Source organism: Myotis yumanensis, unplaced genomic scaffold, assembly GCF_028538775.1.
Source record: "Myotis yumanensis isolate MYYU_CA2020_CCGP unplaced genomic scaffold, mMyoYum1.0.hap1 SCAF_14, whole genome shotgun sequence".
In the NCBI taxonomy this organism is placed as follows: domain Eukaryota; kingdom Metazoa; phylum Chordata; class Mammalia; order Chiroptera; family Vespertilionidae; genus Myotis; species Myotis yumanensis.
This window is the reverse complement of record NW_027223765.1, coordinates 5,679,642-5,695,650: the sequence shown is the minus strand read 5'-3', so window position 1 is coordinate 5,695,650 and position 16,009 is coordinate 5,679,642. Positions and strand designations below refer to the sequence as shown.

The following is a 16,009-nucleotide window of genomic DNA, read 5'->3' as shown; positions in this document are numbered from 1 at the left end:
TATGAGCAAAATCAACAGGACGTGGTGATGAAGGATGTGAAAGGGTGACAAGGTCGTTTCAAGAATGATGCCACTGTTCAGCCTTGAGGGAATGGGTGGGTGGTGGAGGGACTCATAGATATGGGGAGCACTGGAGAAAGATCTGATTTAGGAGAGAAGATTGGTCCTCAGTTCCTTGAGTCACCTTGAGACTTCTAATTGGGATGTCAATGTTGTCAATTGAATATACAGGTTGCAGTTCAATGTAAAAAACACAAAAAAACAAGAGAGAGTTATGATAGAGTCCAAGTCGACCTCCAGGGGACCCTGCCCCCTGGTACTCATGCCTTGTGTAAGCCTCATAAAGCATTATTATTGCCCAAAGAACAAACAGGTATATATGTGAGTTTGTCCCTCCGCAAATCATAAAGCTCAGCAGTGTTTTCCTTGGCCCTGCGGGGATTTGGCTTGGGAGGAGACAGTGCCCAGGGTTCCCCTCCAGGCGCAAACTGGAGGCACGAGAGTGATGTGGGAAGAGGAGTGGACTTGGCCGAGCCAACTTCCTGGGTTCCAGCACCGATTCTCGAGTGACCCAGGCGCGGTGCTCCTGCCTACAGACTACAGAGGGTTAAAAAGCCAGCGCTGCTGCCGGGCCCCGCCCCAAGCTCGCTTCCCAGACTGCGCAACCGCGAAGGATCCGCCGGCAACAGCTGGACAGTCTTGCGTGTCCAATCACAGACGACGCTCCGCCTGTTCCCGCCTTCTAAGCGGGAGGACCAATCAACATCAAGAGCTAACCCCGACCTTCCCAGGGTTCCTGCCGCGGAGTGTGTGGAGCTGCTGGTTGGCTCTGCTCTAGCGGCGCGGGGGTTTCCGGGGCCTGGGACCCGGTTCCGACCTGGCTTCCCGGGATGTCGGTGGCCTTCGTACCGGACTGGCTGCGAGGCAAGGCGCAAGTCAATCAGGAGACCATCCAGCGGGTGAGCGCTAACGCGGACCAAGGGGAGGGGTTTCTCAGCCGAGGACCGGAAGGGCCGCGTGTGCGGGAAGCTTCCCGGGGTGGCTGCATCCCCGCCGACACCGTGCGCCCGGGTGTGGACTCTGGGGTCGGGGTGAGAGGGAAACCAAGTCAGCAAAGGCGCCGGGGCAGGACAGCCTGGCACGGGGCTGTGAGGCCGTGGGCAGGTTCCTTCACGCCGTGGTGTCGTGTGGCACTGACCCCTTCTCTGATCTTGCAGCTCCTGGAGGAAAATGACCAGCTGATCCGCTGTATCGTGGAGTATCAGAACAAAGGCCGGGCGAACGAGTGCGTCCAGTAAGTCCCCAGCTCCCTCCCCTTATTTTTTTTTTAAAAAATATTTTTATTGACTTCAGAGAGGGAGAGAGAGGGAATTAGAAACATCAATGAATGAGAGAGAATCATGGATCGGCTGCCTCCTGCACGCCCCCTACTGGGGATCAAGCCCACAACCCGGGCATGTGCCCTTGACCGAAATCGAACCTGGGACCCTTCAGTCCGCAGGTGGATGTTTTATCCACTGAGCCAAATCGGCCAGGACCCTCCCCTTACTTTTGAGTGGCGTGGAAGCGCGTGTGGTGACACAGCCGCTGTCCCGAACTCTTCCGGGGAGGATCGGAGCGGTGGCTTGCCTGCCCGGCACCGTGGGACTGCACCCTGTGAAGCCTGGAGTCAGAGGTGGCACCCGCTTCAAAACCTGAGTTATGCTCATTTTGCCAAGCCTTCGTCACCCCTAGTCATGCCAGCTGATGACAACGGGGATGGGGAGGGAAGCACATGGGAAGGTGGTCTTAGGAGATGATCCTGGAGGCTGCTTTCCCTTTTCTGTTTTTAGCGTGCGTGTATTAAAGCCGGGAACAGTGACCCAAGGAAGGGCTTAGGGTGGAGGAAGCTGCAGGAGAGAGCCTGGGCGGGCTGCTGTGGCTCCCTGGAAAGTCAGAGAAAAGGGGCCTTGGAGACAGATTCCGGGGCCGGCCTGGGGTGAGCTGCCACTGCCCATTGCTCTCGTGGTTGCAAGTCTCTTGGGGACCCTTAGAGTTTAGGAGAAGCAGCCCGAGAGGAAATAAAGGGGTGGCCGTGCTCCTGGGAGCGTGTGGTGGCAGTGGCGGCTGTCTTATCGTGGATCCCCGGCGGCTCACCCTTTTTCTGTTCAGTTGGGTGGGGTCAGACCATTTGCAACGTTAACACACAAAGACCAATGAAAGATGTCTAAGTTAAGCCAGAGGTAAATTTTGTACAGTAATTTAATGTGCTCTAGTGAGAGAAAATAATCGGTTTTCTAAATGTAGTCCAGGAATTATGCCGTTTATTATAGAAAAATACATTATTTCATTGTTACTGAAGTCATAGTTAAGAAAGCTATGCTTTCCGCCCCCCCCCCCCGCCCCCCCCCCCCCCCAAAAAATCACCTACAATCCTTCACTGAACAGCTCAGTGGAATAGTAGAGATAATCCGTCTTTGGATAAGTTTTTACATTTGACTCTGGTATTTGGTCATTTGCTTTTTTGCAGTTTATAGTAAACACCCGTTTTTCTATATGAGAAAGAGTTACAAAGCATTCCGTTTGGTGCAGTGATTCTCAGCCTCTGGGTAAGAAAGTTATCAAAGTCTCCTGCTGGGCTTTTTCACACTGCACCTGCCATGCCTCCTGCTTCCTAGTCTGACTGCTCTTCCTTGGTAGGGAGCTCGACTCCCTGACTGAGAATCGCTACGATAGGAAGCACACGTGGAGGTATTCCATCCCTGCTTTTAAGTTTGTTCAGGTATTTTGTAAGTCTACTGAGTACCAGGAACTGTCTCAGCTACTGGGGAATCAGGACCAAAACAGTAGCTCTGCAGGCGTGGAGCTTACCTTCTGTGTAGCATGTGCCACAGAGAAATCTCATTTATTTGGCTACCATTGCAGATGCCAATCCAACCAGAGGAGTTCATATAATTAAGCACATGCTAATAACTCTTTGAATAAGAATAAAGTGTGGGTAAGTGGGGGGCAGGGTGCTGTGTGATACCAGGTGTCTCTGATGTGACAGTTGAGGAGATACCTGAGGTAAGGGAGCCAGCTGTGCAGTATGTGAGGCAGAGCATGAGGAGGAAAAGCCCCCAGGCTGGAGTGTGCTCCGTGTCTTTAAATGTCAGCAAGGATGCCGCTGTAACTAGAACTCAGTGAGCAAAGGGAAAGTGGTAGAAGATGAGATCAGAGAGGCCACTAGAGGCCCCGATCTTGTAGGGCCTTGTGGGCCACGAGAAGGGCTCAGCTTTGCTCAGAATGAGATGGGGGCCTTTGAAAAGTACTAAACAGAGAAATGACATGATCTTAACTTAAATTGCACAGTGATCACTCAGGCTGTTATGTGGAGAATAGAGTAGGGGTACAGAGATAGAGCACAGGGACCAGTTTAGGAGTTTGGTTCAATACCATAGTCTAGAGAGGTGCCTATGGAAATAAGTGGATATATTTTCCTTGAAAGAGTTAAACAAGAAGGTGAATAACACTGACTCATCAGCCTGTGGATGAGCCTTTCCACTAGAGTAGGTCAATTCTCTTCCAGTTGTTTGTTCATGTTCAGTAAAAACAAGACTAATTTTTGCCTGTTTTTCACCCGTAGGTACCAGCATGTGCTGCACAGAAATCTCATTTATTTGGCTACCATTGCAGATGCCAACCCAACCAGTCCTTCAAAAGTGATGGAATGATCTTCCAGGTGGCTGTTGTGAGGAGTAATCGAAAGTAATACATTTCCTATGAAACAGGCAGGATCTTTACCAACTCCACTGCTGAAAACATGAAGGAAATCTCTGTGTCTCTTTTAAGTGTGAAAATGTGAAGAACTAAAGTAACTATTTCCATGTAAATATTTATTTTAATAATTAAGCAGATTCCCTCAAGTTGCCTCCAGGTGCTTTCTTTCTTGAAATAGGTGTGTTTGGACAACAAAGATGTCATGGGCTTCTTCAAGCCTACTTTCTTAGGTTCAGCCTGAAGAGGAACCTGAGCAGGTGCTTGGCGATCAGGAGGAATTGGTGAGACTCCCGACTGAGACCCTGCCAGTGGAACATGTAACTGTGTTCTCCTTTCTACTAGTTTGTAGTTCTGGACCCCCTGGCCGCTCTGGTCAGGTTGCTTGGAAATAAAGCTTGCCTTTCCACAAAAGACTGATACGGAGGTATAGAAATTTCCACGTAATAAGTGTTCCATTTGGTTTTCCAGGAAAACTGTAAGAACTTAAAAATATATGTAACACCCTGGCCAGTTCTGCTCAGTGGTATGAGCTGAGTGTAGTGAACTGGGGGGAACTTAGCTAGGCCTCTTTGCTCCGTGTCCCTTGTCTTCAGAGATAAGGATGCTCCTTTGGGTATAGGGAGTGCACCCCTCATAGGAGTTATAAATAACAAGGAACCTGATATATGATCATCAGGGGAACCGGTGGTGCAGGCAGAAGCAACAGCTATGCAAGGACCCTTCATTCCAACCATTGTTATTTGTCTTGTCAGTCCATTTATAGAGCAGTATGCACATATGTGGTCATCAATTCAAGTATAACGTGTCATTTGACCAGGCCTGTGCTGGGCTCCACAAAAAATGAGTTAGGATCCTATCTGACAGGAAGTGTTTGTTGTAGTAGGTTTTTCATATGAATTTAATGAGATTCAAACTCCCCCTTGGAGAGAATGAAGCAGCAGACATTTATGAAAACAGCCATGCTTTAAAACAAGTCAGTGGCAAAAAAAAAAAAGCCACTTACCTAAAAGGCTAAAAGATGGGTGCTGTATCCACAATTATGGTGACTTATTACTTTGAAGCCATTGCCCCAATGGCCATCTCTGTGTGGCCACACACCATTCCTTTCTCCTGGTTACTGGTTCTACCCTAAGCTGATCAATCATGATATCTACCCATTGCCATGGCCATCAGGAGATGCGGTATGAAGCTCATCAAGCCAACCAGAATGTCCCCAGGACTTTTGCTCACTGGTGCTGGCAGGAAAAATGCTTTCCGTTCAGATTGCCAGACTATAACGATGTATGCTTGAAGATACCATGGCCAAGTTCCCTGTTCCACCTGGAGAAAGCCAATCTGATCTTGACGAATATAATGAGGATGTCATTTTAGCAACATACTCTTTTTTATTTACCCCATGAAATGGTCTACTAATTTTCCACACAAAAAATCTAGGATTTCAAAACGTGTGTTTCCGAATTTTCAATATATAGATTTTGTTACCAAGTTCTGGTAATACTTGTTTCTGCATCATGGGTCCCAAGATTCCCTCCAGTTTGATGGTTGGTTGGGAGGACTCACAGGACACAGCATATAAACCACAGCTATAGTTTATTAGCAAAATAATTCAAAGCTAACTCAGCAAAGGGAAAAGACACAGGACCCAAGTTTAAACGCCCCTCCCAGTCTAATGACACAGGGCAAGCTTACTTCAACCAGGGATGAACTGTGTGACCAGTGAGAACTGCCTACCAGGGAAGTTCATTACAGAGTCAGTACCCAAAATTTTTTAAACATTTTTTATTGATTTCATAGAGGAAGGGAGAGATAGAAACATCAATGATGAGAGAATTATTGATCAGCTGCCTCCTGCACGCCCCACACTAGGGATCAAACCCACAACCTGGGCATGTGCCCTGACGGAGAATTGAACCCTGACCTGGTTCATAGGTCAACCCTCAGCCACTGAGCTACACCGGTGGGGCATTACCCAAAATATTTTATTAGAGGCTAGTCACATATGCATCTTCTGCCTAACACATACCTATATCCCAGATTCCCCAAAGGAAAGCAGGTGTTCAGCAAAAGTCATAGTGTTTACACAAATAGCTTAGGCATAGTGAGGCACTCTTATATAATGAACATTTTCTATAATTGTAGGAAATTGATTACCATTCAAGTTCCCAGATTCCACTCAAAGGCCAACCTTGTAAGCAGGTCTTTCTAAAGACAGTAGCCTTAGCCGATCAGTGATTCTTTCTCATCATTGATGTTTCTATCTCTCTCTTCCTCTCTGAAATCAATAAAAATATATTTAAAATAAATAAAGAAAAAAGAAAGACAGCAGCCTTGCCCTGTTGGTGTGGCTCAGTGGATTGAGCATCATTCCCATGAACCAAGAGGTTGCTGGTTCGATTCCCAGTTAGGACATGGCTCCACCCTCCTGTGTGGGACGTGCGGGACACAGCCAATCAATGATTCTCTATTATCATTGATGTTTCTATCTCTCTCTTCCTCTCTGAAACCAGTAAAAAATATATTTAAAACTTTATAAAATAGTATGAGCAAATAAGGGAGAATTGTGTCTGTACCTTCTCATGGGATTCCTTTTCTCTCCTTCACCTCTTTTCTCCCTTCCCTAAGTTATAAAAATGTAAAAGTTACTTTGGGGCGAGGTTGGAGCAGGGATCCCTGCTCGAGGCTGCATTGTGTATTACAGAGGATATGATGCAAAAAAGAAAACAGGCTATAAAAGCTCTGTGGGCTTAAACCTCAAGGACTTAATTCACACAACTGGCTCGAAGCTGTCAACAGCAAAACCTCGCGATATCCGGTGATGCGCGGAAGCTCCCAGCCCTCGACAAGGAACCAGAGGAAGTGAGAGCGCAGGCGTGTCCAGGGCTCCCAGATTGGGCGACTGATTCCAGTAGAGAAAAGGGGCGGGACAAAAAAAAGGACCAGCTCAGTAATAGGAGCGCCGGACCGGAGGCTTCTCCAGAGCTCCCGGACACGCCCACGTGTGCTCCTTTCCGGTCAAGACCCTCTCCGAGCCTGCGCTCTCGCGGTATTTGTCCAGACTCTCGCGGGGTTTAGCGTGGCACTGGGAGGCCGGGCTGGGGGAAGGGGGTGGTGGTCCGTTATCGGCGTTGGGTTTCGGCCGCTGTAACCGCGCTTTCTCCTCTGTGCACGGGGAGCTGCTCAGGCTGGAGGCCAGCCAGGTGAAGAGCTTGCCCGCTTGAGTGGGCGTGCCGTGTGGGAGCCAGGAGGCCCGGGGCGGGAGGGGGCGCCGTCTCACCCTCTCGCACGGTCGCGACAGGCTGGCGCGGGGCGACCGAGGCTCGGGCTCCGCCCCCGCTCCGGCTCCCGACCTGTCGGGACCTGACCGCTTTACCCCCTCTCTCTCCCAGCTCTTTCCGCCGCCTCGGTAGCGATGGGGGCGCAGGACCGGCCGCAGTGCCACTTTGACATCGAGATCAACCGGGAGCCGGGTGAGCCGGACACAGGGGAGCCCTGCTGGGGCCCGGGATTATCTCGGGGAAGGGGAGGGGTCTACCCTCGTCGACTCTCCCTGAGCCTTTTTGGGAGCGGGTAGACGGTCCACATTCCGTTTCTCCTGAGCCAGAATCTGGGCGGTGGGGAGGGTGGGGAGGGTGGCTCCGGTACACCACTCCCACTCCTCGGAGTCCAGGCCTCGCCCCCCCTTCCCTTTGCACCCCCAGACTGAGTGTTCATGCCTGGCGCCAAGAAAAGGGGTGCATTCCTTTTGGGTCCTTTTATATGTTCCTAGGTGGCAAACACCTCCAGTTCGGATTTCAGTTATCTTGCTGTGAGCGGTGGTGTCCGGACTCCTACATGTTGTATTTCCCAATACTTGAATGCCGTGAATAGGTTAGCCGAGCTCTGTTATTCCTTAAAGTATCTTTAGCCAGAATCTGTGGTTCCTGGGGAAACGGCCTGGGGAAGTCCTCTGGTTAAACCCAAGCATTCTGTACCAGCAGACTGGCTGCACGCATTCATGTTTTGTCTGGGTATTTTGTTGAAAATAAAGTATTTTCTTCTAACGGGTGGTGGTTTCATTCTGAGTAGCAGCAGAGCGAGCAGTGTTTCAAGCTTGTTTTCTTGGCTTTTTTTAAATTTATTTTTTTTATCTGTAACAGAACTTTAAATGGCAGGCATAGATGCAGTCTTTGTGCGCCCTCTTTCTTGTTCAGTAGATTCTTGAGAGCCTCCTACTGTTCTAGACTGTGGGGATCTAGCGGTGAGTAAAACAAAGGCCTCTCTTCCTTGTAGTTTTTAGCCTGTTGGGGGAAGACAGACAATAAAGCAGGAGGAAAAAAAAATTGAGTGACTTGTACAGTAGGGGTCCTGATTTAATAAGTTGGTCCGAAAAGGCCATATTGAGGAGATGACAACTCAGCAGACATCTGGAGGAGATGGCATCTTGGAGAAGAACATTCCTGGTGGAGGGACAGTTTAATGCAAAGGTCCTGAGCAGGGGATTTTAAGGACTTGCGTGTTTAAGGGACCTGGAGAAGTTCGGGGAGGACAGAGAGTAGCAGGAAATGGCGATAGGCCATAGTAAGGACTTTGACTCCGTAAGATAAGAAATTATTGAAGGGATTTGAGCAAAGGAATGATGTTATCTTGGACATGTTGTTATATTCTCTCTTACTAGCTTTTGAGCCTTGATGGACCTTAATCCTTATTCTATAGTGAATCAAAGCGTCAGATAGTAGAACTTAACGTTTTTTATAAAGAATTAAAAATAGAACACTCCTGAAAAGTAGAAATAAAGGTTCTGTAGTCATGTAAAGTACCGCTTTCCCCGTACATGTTTATATCCTAGATTTGTAAATAACCTTTGTGGTGAAAAATGTCTGGAATATGTTTGGTAAATGTTGGATGAACTTCAGTCCCCAACATCCAAGGTAATTCATTATAATACCATCCTGGGAGAAGTGAGTAGCACCCTTGAGAAGACTGAATTATATATGAGACAGGGAATGCTTACATTGTTCTAGGTTGAAATCATAGGTAATCTGCAGTTTCATCTGGTCCAATCTCATGTAATACTTATCTAGCACTTTCAACTCAGTAAATTGTCTATATAAATAGTAGGTACTTGATTTTTGCACAGCTTTTAAGGATCACTTCAGTTTGATGGATTCTGCTTTGTGGGATTTAACCATTAGTATATTGTATTTGTCTCTGAGTACTTATTCAAGTAAAACTCTTGACTTCTTGTATAGTTAATAATTCACTTGATAGAAGTGCAAAGTAATATCTTTGATGGACTTTAAGCAAAGATCCTTGAAGAGTGGCCATAGTGTTCACTTTAATGAGATCAAGAAGTATTGATAAAAGTTTCATTTTTATTAGAGGGGGAAGGAGAGAGAGAGGGAAAAGGGGAAAGAGAGAAAGAGAAAGAGAGTGAAGAATTGGGAGAGGGAGGTGGATTGCCAGTAAAAATTGAGTTGAATACTGCACAGTATGCTTTTTCATTGCTATCAATGGAAAAGTGTATATTTTATAGCAATCAAATTAGAATTTTAAATAAAAAAGCCACCAGGTGAATGCAAATGTATATCAAAAGAGGAAAAGTCTTTTTATATACAGTCTTTAAATATATTTTTTTTTATAAAAGTCTTTTTATATATATTTTTATAAAGACTTTTTATAAAAGTCTTTAAATATATATTTTTATTGATTTCAGAGAGGAAGGGAGAGGGAGAGATAGATACGTCAATGATGAGAGAGAATCATTGGTTGGGTGCCTCCTGCACGCCCCCCACTGGGGATTGAGGCCAGAACCCCGCATGTACCCTAACTGGGAATGGAATTGTGACCTCCTGGTTCATGGGTTGTCACTCAACCAGAGTCACTCCCATCCGGTGAGAGGAAAAGGCTTTTTACATGAGTTTTTCTCTGTGAATCTAATAAGGTGGTTCCTATTTGAAATAATTCTAGTATTGTTCCTTAGAAATGTTTTTCATAAGGTTTTAAACTAAGATTTTCATTTCTTTAATAGTTAAGGAACTTTTCATGTTATTCTTGAGTGAGTTTTGGTAGTTTGTGTCTTTTAAGAAGTTTGTCCATTTTATCTTTGTGGGCATAGAGTTGTTTGACATAGTCCCTTAATTGAATGTCTGTGGGATCTATAGTGATATATCCTCCTTCATTCCTGATATTGATAATTTGTGCCTTTTGTCTTTTTCCTTGTTTCATTTGGCTAGAGGTTTATCAACTTTATTATCATTTTAAAGGACCAGATTTGATTTCATTGATTTCCCCACCCCACCCCTTTTTTTTCTGTTTACAATTTCATTGATTTCTACTCTATTCCTTTCTACTGCTTGCTTTGACTTTATTTTGCTCTATTTCTAGCTACTTAAAGTGGAAACTTGGATTGTTGACTTGAGACCTTTATATTCTAGTGTAGGCATTTAATGCTATAAATTTCCCTCTACATGGACCCCAGCTATTTTGTACACCCCACAGATTTTGTTATATTGCTCATTTTATTTCAATGCACAATACTTTATTTGATTTAGAAGTGTTTTAATTTCCAAGCACTTGAATATTTTGCAGTTGTCTTTATTAATGATTTTCTAGTTTAGCCTCACCTGAGGATATTTTTTCCACTGACTTTTTGAGAGAGTGGAGAGGGAAGGGCGAGGGAAGAGAAACATCAGTGTGAGAGGGACAGGTTGATTGGTTGCCTCCCATTTGCATCCTGACAGGGATCGAGCCTGCAACTGAAGCTCATGCCCTTAACTAGGAATCGAACCTGTGACCCTTCGGTCCATAGGCTGGCCCTCTAACCACTGAGCCAAACCAGCCAGAGCTGATGCCTGATTCTTAGTTAGTAATGTGTGAGTAGAGACGCTTTGAAGGGTAGATTTTCTGTGCATAGATTGAAAACCTAATATGAAAGGGGAAAGGCAAAGTTATGTACCTAAATTATGCTACACGAAGGGATCTTTTTAGGTAACATAGTTAATGCAAAGACCCTGACATTTTGGGGTCAAAAAAATAGAAAGGATTTAGAAGTACAGATTGGTAGTTACAAATAGTCATGGGGATGTAAAGTACAGCATAGGGAATATTGTCAATAATACTGTAACAACGATGTATGGTGCCAGGTGGGTACTGGAAATATCTGGGGGTACACTTTGTAAAACGTGTAATTTTCTAAACACTATGCTGTATATCTGGAACTAATATAAAATAATATTGAATGTAAACTGTAATTGAAAATAAAACTAATTGACAAAAAAAGACCCTGGCATTTTCATCACAAAACTGCAGCAAACCAGCTTTGGGATTTATTTATCAAATCTGATGTATTTCAGTTTCTTACTTCATTGATTTCTGCTTGTACTTTCACTAAACCTTCTTTATATTTTTCTTAGGTTTATTGCTTTTTTTCTTCCTGAGTTGAGTGATTAATTTACCTTTGGTCTTATGCATTAATGGAAATATTTAGGACTGTATGCATTGGGACAAAGAAAGTGATGGTATTCAATATCTTTTGCCTTGTGAGAGTTGGCAGCTCCAAGATCTGGCCCCATTCCTCAACATCCTGGTTCTTACAGTTCTTCACTTCTCTGATGTGTGCTAATATCCTTGTCAGCTACTACATGAGCCAATAAATACATTCTCTTTTGAGTTTTTAATTGTACTATCTCCAGGATACCTTTACTTGGGTGTTGAATGACATGTTATGAAAAAGTTTTAGGTGCCTAAATAATTATAGAGCTGTTTTGATCTTCTCTTACCTTAGCTTATATCTTATTTATCTTATCTTACTACTTCCTTTTACATGAGTTACTCTACCACAGTAATTTGAAAGACAGTTCATACGTTTTTAATTCTACAGGTGATTACATGTTTTAAGTTTTCCTAAACCCATATTTCCTCTTTTATCTACTTTAGCAAAGTCAATATGAGGAAATGTCCTTTCTCTTACCAACTTAACCCTCTCTTGTTGGTTTTATTTATACTGTGGTTGCTTTTTCTTTGTAAGTAACATAATTCTACTGCCTGGATTCTAGAAGGACTTATATCTCTGAAAAGAAAGATTTTATTAAACTATGTCTTGATGGTGTTTCACGTATAATAACTTTTGCTGGTACATAGTGAATACTTTTGATCTGTATATTTAGGCAGTCCTTCATTTATATCTTATTCTCTACCATTGAATAATTTTGTTTCAAGGGTTTTGTTGTCATTATTATCACTGTACTATACAAAATCAGTGGGGACAGAGGTGAGTAAAACAGACATGGGATTTTTTTGCCCTCACATGCCCAGGCCTAGGGTGGGTGGATACAAGTGTACTTTGTTCATATCACTGATGGCTCAGCACATTGTATAGCAAATCGACCGAATGGCAGAACTACTGGTTGCTATGATGCGCATTGACCATGGGGAGCGGGCCTAAGCCATCAGTTGAACATCCCCCAAAGGGCTCCCGGACTGCGAGAGGACGCAGGCTGGGTTGAGAGACCGCCCCCCCACCCCCCGCAAGAATTTCGTGCACCGGGCTTCTAGTTAGTAAATAATGTTTGAGTAAATGGCCTGATTTTGTTGAAATGCTTAATTGCTTAATGTCTTCTTAGATTTTACTCTCTGCCTACCCAATATGATCTGTTCCTTTGTTCTTATCCTTATCCCTTGTAATTGTATATGTGATATTTGCCTTTTGTAGTGTATCATCTATAATATTTTTTCCAATCAATGCTTATTTTTATAACTACCATACCTTTTATGTCCATAATGTATGTCTTCTTTCTCACCATTGTACCTGCAATTCTAGCACAGCTGTTTCTAAGAAATAGGAACAATAATATTATTGAAAGATGATGTTTGATTTCATTCAGATTCTGGGTACTTGTTGATTTTATTCCTGCCACCTAGTGGTCACATCAGGATTACAACATGACATAGGCTTGTCTTGGCTTTTGCTTGTCTGTAGCCAAATATAAAATGTGTTGATAGTACCTGTTAATTTTAAAAATTAAAGTGAATTACTAAAATAGACTTTCCAGTTTGTCAATTTTATGTATCTGTTTTATTCCTCCCATATAAAATGTGGTATATTGTAATCAACTTGCTTACCTTTTTTGTCATGTGTTTTATTTCAGTTGGTCGCATTATGTTTCAGCTCTTCTCAGACATATGTCCAAAAACATGCAAAAACTTCCTTTGCCTCTGCTCAGGTAAATGAATCATTAATTTATTCTAATGAGAAGTCATGGCTTACAGTTTTTCCTTGCTGAACAGAGTAGACATATTTCTTAAAAAGTAATGGGCTGTGAAATTAGTTTAGCAAATAAAAATATTATTTTCACTAATATGAAATCATGGAAGCATTTTTTCAAGGGAAAAGAGAATAAATGGTCTTAAAAATGAAAAATAGAGTACTATTGTGTGTAATGAAATCTCTGTACAATGTAGTTTATAAAATAATAGCATTTCAAAACTGATTTGGTAGAATTTTAGAAGTTTTAGTACTCTGAGCAAATTTACTACTCCAGATTTCACAAGAAATTTAAGATTAGAAGGTAGAGGGGCAAAATATATTTAAGTTATTCCTTGTTATATAAAATTGGATTGATATTTTTAAAATTTTTAAAAATTTATTGATTGATTTGAGAGAGAGAGAAAGGGCGGGAGAGAGAGAGAGAGAGAGACATTGATTTCTTGCTCCACCCATCCATGCATTCATTGGTTAATTCCTATGTGTGCCTGACTGGAGATCGAACCAGAAACCTTGGCATGTTGGGATGATGCTCTAACTAAATGAGCTACCTGGCCAGGGCTGATAATTTTTAAAAGTAGAAAAATGGGAAGGAAAGCATCTATAATGTTACCTTAAAAATAGAAACAGCAAATTATATCTATTTTTAAAATCCATACTTGGGTATACGCACACGTATACACAATCTTTATACAAACTCCCTGATTACCACACAATTTAACATTTATATGCTGCTTTGTATATTTATTTTGGTTTGTGTGTGTGTGTGAAGTTGTCACACTGTGAACCCCTTGTATCTTTTATGCCCAGCACACAAGAGTGATTTGACAGAGGGTTGAATGGATGGCATTTTTCATGGAAGGATGTTTTTGTAGCTAAACTTCTTTTTTTTTTTCTTTTTTCCAGGGGAGAAAGGCCTTGGGAAAACAACTGGGAAGAAATTATGTTATAAAGGTTCTACATTCCATCGTGTGGTTAAAAACTTTATGATTCAGGGTGGGGACTTCAGTGAAGGTAGAGCTAAAAGTTATGTCCCTAATAACTTTGTCTATCAGTTTCAAAAGTAATCATTATTAATCATTGTATCTAATTGTAAATATTGTCAGATACAGTATAATGTAAATATTAGGTGATCAGTGAATAGTTGTTGGGTGAAGGAATGTTGTAGACCAGGAATGTGTGCAAAAGCAAAACGCTAAGACATTTTGTTTTTATGCAATTTTAATAATATAATTACTTGGTGAATTACCTTATGATAAATGCTTAAGTACTGTTCAGTTGTATTTATTCTAGAATTTTATTGGTATGATTACTGTTTGAAATAAATGGGTTGTGGAGATAATTCTTTTAATAGTATTTATTGTAATAGGATTACACTTATATTTTAAAGATGAGATTTGTTAGAATTTTGATTATTTGCAATAATTACAAGGTGTTATCTCCTTCAGCAAATTGAAACCATAAAAAGTAATTTATATGTGTGAGTATATTTTAAATTGTCATTATAGTTTAATGTAGCTTGTTATTTGCAGGTAATGGAAAAGGTGGAGAATCAATTTATGGTGGCTATTTTAAAGGTAAGCCTTAATATTTTATGGTCTCTTGTTTCAGTTCTGATATTAAAGCAAGTTTGATCATGTACTTTTAATGAGAAGAGGTTTATTCTTAGTTCACTTTTTGCATGAAACTAATGCTGCATGAAAATACTTTATTTGCATGAACTTGGGGATAAAGTATATTGTAATATGTAACTTTTAATTGGCAAGATTAATTAAGGCTAACGTTATGGTTAAACATGACTTCAGCATGGAGGTTAGGCAACTATATACATGAAAACTCCTATCTTCCTGCCTAAAACTGTCAACATATTCTTTTGTTTATAGAGAATGTGGTCTTTTGCAAAATGAAAAGGTAAGAGAACGAAGCGCAGTAACACAAACTCCAACTCTGTTCCCTTGCACCCTTCCTAATAAGTTTATGGACAGCCTGGGTCAGGTTGTGGCTGCATTTCAGTATTGCTTGAAGACTTGGAAAATTGTGTATACTACTTCATACATCTGTATCTTTTTTCTTTCCCTGATGGGTTATTACTTCCACATCAGGGAAAAGAACCTAGTTGTGTCTTTTTTCCCCCTAAACCAAGCAATTTCTTTGAACAAAAGTTGGTATTTCTTTCTTTGTCCAAGGTTTGTATATTTTCTTTTGTCTACTAGAACTGTATGACTGTGTATTATTCCTACAGCAGTAGCATTTGCATAAATCTAACTGTTGCACTTGCCCTGAAAGCCTTAGAAAAGTCAGTTGCAGAGATTTATAATGGGATCCAATATTACTAGGTGTTAATGCCGTGATAGCGCCAGTGTTATAATAGTCTTTTATATTTCTTTTGGGGAAAATGGATTACTACTCTTTTTCAGAAGCCTGTTCCCAAGGTAATCATTTTTTAAAGTTTTCTATGTTTCTGTTTGTTCTAAAGAAAGATTTGTTTGTATGAATGTTAAAAGGAAATTTAAATTCTCAAGATATTTCTGCTGGAATTAAAATAATCTCTAAGTGATTTTTCTGACAGAGTATTTCCTTTGAACTATTAAGAAACAGCTCTGTGGCCGGTCCTCTTAGCCTGTAGCTTTGAGACTGATGCTGGTAGGCCACTTTCATGTGGTCGTTCCCTGTGGCAAATACTTGTGTATCTGAACATTGTATTTTGCCATTTAAGTTGTTGTTACAGGACTTTCTTCCTTAGATAATTTTGTGATCCTATTGATGGGAAGGAATCCTCATACTTAATTTGATTTAGGCATGTCTCTACAACTTAATGTATGTAATTTTTTGGTTTCTGCTCTCACAGTCTAGCTTCAGTTCATTTGAGTGCTAAATTTACTATATAGAAATTAAGCACATAAGAAGATTATTAAGCTCTCATGTACATTAGGCAAGACAATTTGGAGGAAATGAGCTTTACTAAATAGAGATTTTTTTTTCTAAAATTTCTTTATTAGTTTTCCCTGAAAGTTATAGTTTAAATGTTAT

General features: G+C 41.9%; 2 protein-coding genes across 11 annotated transcripts in view; both read left to right on the top strand.

Annotated features, from left to right (window-relative positions):
* Nucleotides 1-783: 783 nt before the first annotated feature.
* On the top strand, nt 784-3,884 carry SS18L2 (SS18 like 2). The gene is made up of 3 exons (XM_070391046.1): nt 784-959; nt 1,218-1,294; nt 3,605-3,884. The coding sequence occupies exons 1-3, from the start codon at nt 891-893 to the stop codon at nt 3,690-3,692; spliced, it is 234 nt and encodes a 77-aa protein (XP_070247147.1). The 5' UTR covers nt 784-890; the 3' UTR covers nt 3,693-3,884.
* A 2,951-nt stretch (nt 3,885-6,835) lies between these two features.
* NKTR (natural killer cell triggering receptor) overlaps nt 6,836-16,009 on the top strand; it is a 38,134-nt gene continuing 28,960 nt past the window's right edge. For 4 of the 10 annotated variants that reach the window (XM_070391497.1, XM_070391496.1, XM_070391495.1 and 1 more), the window contains exons 1-5: nt 6,836-6,935; nt 7,125-7,205; nt 12,864-12,938; nt 13,886-13,993; nt 14,512-14,556. In XM_070391497.1, coding sequence (XP_070247598.1) covers nt 7,148-7,205; nt 12,864-12,938; nt 13,886-13,993; nt 14,512-14,556 — 286 coding nt within the window. In that variant the 5' untranslated portion in view covers nt 6,836-6,935; nt 7,125-7,147. Of the gene's footprint in view, nt 6,936-7,124; nt 7,206-7,361; nt 7,606-12,863; nt 12,939-13,885; nt 13,994-14,511; nt 14,557-14,862; nt 14,891-16,009 lie in introns of those variants that run through there. The other 6 variants (XM_070391503.1, XM_070391498.1, XM_070391504.1 and 3 more) reach the window with 5 other exon arrangements.